Raw genomic sequence first — 5,096 nt, forward strand, 5'->3', positions numbered from 1 at the left:
CACCAATCTATACGTCACCACAAATATAAATTCTACTTTAACTCTGACTGGCATAGCTGTTGAAAAGGTGACATGGCCAACTGAGAAGATAACTAAACCCACTTCAAACACCCGTTTGCACAAAGCACACTGCACCTATGAGCAAAGACAGCAGATGTAATTGCATATGCCCTCCCTACTACAGTTTGTGCTGGTCTTGATTGACTGACTGGAAAACAGAGCCCTGTGTGTTTACTGTTAGAGAGTTTTCCTTAATGTAGTGTATGTCAATAAGTAGACAGCATTTTGGAAAGAAAGCCTTTTAGGTAATAAATATTCATAATAAACTATCACATTTCTGTACAGTGCAGAAGTCCTGTAGTCACTTCATTCAGGCCTGTTGCGTCGCCTGAGGCCAGACACTGGCTGCTCCGCTCCAACCTCCTCAGTGTGTGGCCTGTAAGAGTCCTCTAGTGAAGGCATGAGCTCAGAGTGCTCCAATCCTTCTTCCTCCTCTTCAGCTCTGTCCTTCTCATCCTCCTCCTCTGCCACCACTTCTCTTTCTTCTTCTGCTTCTGCTTCCGCTTCCGATTCCTCTGGTATGAGCTCCATCATCTCTTCACCTTCTGTTGCAGCTTCATCTTTAGCTTTTGAATGTTTCTGGACGACTTTTTTAGAAGTCTCTGGGGCTCCAGATGTTTCCTTGTCCACCAGGGAACTTTCTGCTGCTGAGGGGTCTTTGGCCCTGAGGGACTCAATAAGATCATCCAGATTACGCTCACCAGATGCCTCTGACAGAAACAAAACAAGTGATATTATGTAAATGATAAATCTACTGATAACTAACACTAAAACTACATGTTCTTTAAATTCTTAGTAAATTCTTTACTAAAGCCTGATATTTATTTACAATAACACCGTAGTTCTGGACAGTTGAGAAGTAGCCTTCTGTACCTATACTCTAGTTCAAGTAATAAATTCAGTAATAATATACAGTAAGAATATTAAGGTTAGAAAAAAATAGACTTTGTTAATATTATCTGAAACTAATGTAACAAAGTTACTGTGAACTTGCATAGAATAACCTTTCTGAGCTCTTTTCTCTGCATCAACCAATGTGATTTTAACAGGCAGCCTGATGTCACCAAACCACAGACTTCATGCAAACCGCGTCAGGTCAACATGTCACCTTTTATGTGTCTATAGGATACCAATGCAAGGTCGCATTCTAATTTTTCTGCAAATTTGACTTAAACCACATAGTAAAACTGGATGCAAATCACTGTGTGACAGTGGGGTTGTTCAAGCTGAATTTCAAATTGTGGCTTATCAGCACACAACACTGATACCATACTCACCCAGTGTGCAATCCATGACTGCAACATCAAGCATGCTGTTTCATGTCCCTACTATATTTAAGCATGAAAGTATCTTGATGTTCGGTTTGTTGGGGCTGAACTTATTACTGTAAGTACAACTTGATCACAGCTAGTAACAGTGTGAAAAGAAAATCCAAACCGCCTGCAGTGTAAACACAGCCAACAACAGTCAGTCAGCCCACCATTGACGTTCAGGGGTGGACAGTCCATTCCTCTCTTCTTCATCAGGTATCGGATTGTCTGAAGCTGAGACATGATCTCATTTTTCTGCTCCTGGGCCACTGACTTCACACTACAGAGAAAAAAATGAGTGTAAACTGATCTTGATGCAGAAAATCTCAGAGGAGCATGTCACAAAAATGTTGCCCTTTAGTTGGAGAAGAGAGATATAATTACAGGAATAAATGAAAAATCACATTATTTACAACACGGCTAATGAGAAAAGAGAGAAGTAAATTCTCATACACAGGAACAATCTGGCTGATAACATTTACTGGCAGCAATCAGCTAAATGCAATGGAGTATTCCTGACATTTGTGGGGGGAGGAGAAGAAAAAAAAAAAAAATCACATGGAAGTAAAACCATCTTCACAAGTATGTCTTATAAGGTGCACCACAATTGTGCCTTGCAGACTACAGGGAACAATCGTCTGAAAGCAAGCTCCTTCTCTTTTTGTTTAATGTTGATATTGTTGTGAGAAATGTCAAGAATATATTTCCTCCAGCTTCTCCTCAATTTTTCCCATATCTACTGGGAAAACAGTGGAAAATAGCACTTCTGAAATATTCTGCAAAATCTTAAATAACCTGACAGTACACTTCTTTATACTACAGGCTTGCTACATGCAAAGAGAAGTAGACAGTAAAGTGAAGATCGAGCTACATATATGAGCACAAAGTATGAGGATGTGAGTGTGCACTTCATCCATGATGTTTGTGAAACTTGATACTGATCGTCATTCACCAATTAGTGAGCGGGTCCAGCTGGGTGAGGATGGAATTGAGCATCCTTTCTGTCTGAGCTAGTCTTTGTTCCAACTCATTCAACTGGTTCTCTGCATCAAAACAAACAGAAAAAAAGATAAAATCATTGTATCATGTAACAATACACACACACTATGGTATTAGAAATGCTATGCACACTGTAAACACACCTGCCTCCACTGATTTTTTGGCCCCTTTTGCAAATTTGTCCTTTTGGGCCTGGTCATCTGCAGACTTGATCTGTGTGTTAAAAAGAACGGCACAATACAGATTTCGCACTTAATGACTGTTTCAAAGTTAGGAACTCTCTCAATGTAATTTGGTGTTGCAGGTAACTTCACTTACCTTCAAAAACTTGTAGGCTGCAAATACTCCCACTCCAATGGCATAGAGAGGCATCAGTGTGAACACATAACCTTTGTTGCTGTTGGATTTGTACTTGTCACTCTTCAGCTCTTGCTCCATCAGCTTCTTCATCTGCTGCATGTTCTCGGGGGAGTGAGGCGACCCAGGAGCGTTCATGTTGATGGGCTGACCTCTGACTGCACCTGGGCCTGGACCTGCCGCCACAAAAGGTGGGACAAACAGCACAGCTTTGGTCCATTTTTCAGCTGTGAGTGTGGGTGTCACATTCTACCCCACTCACATGTCTATAATATGTGTATGAATTACTGCACTGAATTACTTTATGGGAGTGTAATGGTGCTGAACATAACACACCAACATTACTTTTAACTCAGGAAAACTTTTATCTCAGTCTGTGCACATGAAAGGTAATACCTATTGGAGATACAACTGCACTTGAGGCAGAATTATATGGCAACAAAGCAGGGACATGATTTAAATGAATGATTTAAAAGAAATTTAAAAACCTTATCACTACTGAACACAGAATGCTGACGTTACCACAAAAGTTATTGGTCTGAAATATTTAGCATTGACAACTATCTTTCTCAATTTCGATTTCAAGTTGTATCATTTGTAAACCTTGACAACAGTTCATTTCCATGCATAAAATACCAAATCACGTTGTTTATATTGATAAGCTCAATTCCGATCTAATTCAGTTTCTGAAATTCATGAAGCTGAATTGGAAAAACAATGTTTACTGAAATCAAGGCTGTTAAATTTGAAACTGACCATTGAGAATTTCACAATGAAATTCAGATCACAGAAAACCTGAAAGCTGTTTTGTGTTTGTCACTCCTTTGCTTCCATAGAAGATGGAGATATATGGGAAGAAGAGCGCAGGAACCATATTGCTGTGTCATTTCTGTCTGTGACAAACGTGGAGTTTCCTACCTTTTCTGGTATAACGAGGGTCAAACCTAGCTTCCTTGGCCCCAGTCCCGCTGCCGACGCCAAACAATCTCGGCAGGACGACAAACGTGAAAAGCACGGCCGTGAAAGCCAGGGCGACTTGTTGTGACGTTGACAAAACCATCCTGTCGTGAGCCCGGAGGCGAAACGAGACAGCCGTCCAAACGCTGCACAGCGGTGAGGCTGAAGACCCACACACACGGAGGAAACGCTGAAGAGTCAGGCTAACCTACAGTGACAACAACACGACACTTCAGACCCACAGCCAGGGTGCTCGGCCCACGGCAGCTGTCTTCTTCTCTACTTCCATAAGGACAACAGGACTTCCGGAAAGTACGTTTCACAATAAAAGCATTAAAAGACGCTCTAACTTATGACAGAAAATTCTGTAGTAGCCTTGCTGCATTTTAATGCGGCTGTGAACTAATATTGTATTTTTAAATTTTATTTCCTTTTATATTTTAGAGAATTATAAAGTCTTATATACAACGTTGGTCTGAAATGCAATGTCAGTTCCTCCACAGTCTCCACGATTACTGACTATCTGTCTGACAGGCCCCAGTTTGCGTGGATGGGGGGCTCCCTGTCTGATACTGGGGTCACTAATGTGGGGGCGCCACAGGAGATTGTCCTGTCTCCATTTCTGTTCACTCTGTACACTTTAGTTTTCCATTACAGCTCTGGAGCTGCCACCTGCAGAAGTTCTCTGATGACTCTGCAGTGGTTCGGTGTATTAGCGATGGACAGGATACTCCGACTCCTTCCTCCCGAACACTGATTGGAGACTTTATGGAGTGGTCCTAGGCTGACCACCTGCTCCTGAACATGGACAAGACGAAGGAGCTTCATAGACTTCAGGAGGAGGAGGAGGACACTACTGGAGCCCATCATCATTCAGGCCCAGGAGGTGAAAGTAGCCGATCGCTACAAGTACCTGTGAGTCCACTTGAACAGCAGTCTGGACTGGAAGGCCTACAGCTATCCTGTGTACAGAATGGAATGGGTAGACTCTACTTTCTGATGACGTTCAGGTCCTTTAATGTGTGCAGCAAGATTCTGGAGATTTTCTACCAGTGTGTGGTTGTAAGTGCCCTGTACTTTGCTGTGGGGTGTACTTTGTCTGTTGGTGGAGCAGCTGCCGTAAAAAGGACATCAGCCGGATTGACAAACTGATCTGGAAGGCTGGATATGTCATTGACAATGACATGGAGATGTTTGGTCCAGGGAGGGACAGGAGGACACTGGACAAAATGCTCTCCATCATGAACAGTCCTTCACACCCACTTCATTGGGTTGTAGAGGGGCAGCAGAACTTATTCTCCAACAGACTCATCCAGCTTTGCTGCCACACTGAACGGGTATAGGACTTCATTTATACCATCAGTACAACAACTCCCCCCTTTGCAACAGTGTATTCCATCTTATTCATGTTTA

At 42.3% G+C, this 5,096-nt stretch overlaps 1 protein-coding gene across 1 annotated transcript; it reads right to left on the reverse strand.

The window, feature by feature from the left end:
- Positions 1 to 283: 283 nt before the first annotated feature.
- Positions 284 to 3,977, reverse strand: LOC113142273 (acidic leucine-rich nuclear phosphoprotein 32 family member A). The gene is made up of 6 exons (XM_026327216.2): positions 3,645 to 3,977; positions 2,688 to 2,902; positions 2,513 to 2,582; positions 2,323 to 2,413; positions 1,541 to 1,650; positions 284 to 770 (listed from the first exon to the last, which is right to left on the reverse strand). Exons 1-6 carry the CDS (start codon positions 3,784 to 3,786, stop codon positions 367 to 369), a joined length of 1,032 nt encoding a protein of 343 aa, XP_026183001.1. The 5' UTR covers positions 3,787 to 3,977; the 3' UTR covers positions 284 to 366.
- Between the last annotated feature and the right edge of the window lie 1,119 nt (positions 3,978 to 5,096).

The sequence above is a fragment of the Mastacembelus armatus genome, chromosome 23, assembly GCF_900324485.2.
Source record: "Mastacembelus armatus chromosome 23, fMasArm1.2, whole genome shotgun sequence".
Classification (NCBI taxonomy): Eukaryota; Metazoa; Chordata; class Actinopteri; order Synbranchiformes; family Mastacembelidae; genus Mastacembelus; species Mastacembelus armatus.

Bases quoted from the DNA above. Each gene is read 5' to 3' on its own strand.
- LOC113142273 (XM_026327216.2), bottom strand. From the start codon at position 3,786: ATGGTTTTGTCAACGTCACAACAAGTCGCCCTGGCTTTCACGGCCGTG. The intron at 1,651-2,322 runs GTGAATGACGAT...TTTTCTCTGTAG, and splicing joins CTGGACCCGCTCACTAATTG to TGTGAAGTCAGTGGCCCAGG. The intron at 771-1,540 runs GTGGGCTGACTG...TGTTTCTGTCAG, and splicing joins TCCACCCCTGAACGTCAATG to AGGCATCTGGTGAGCGTAAT.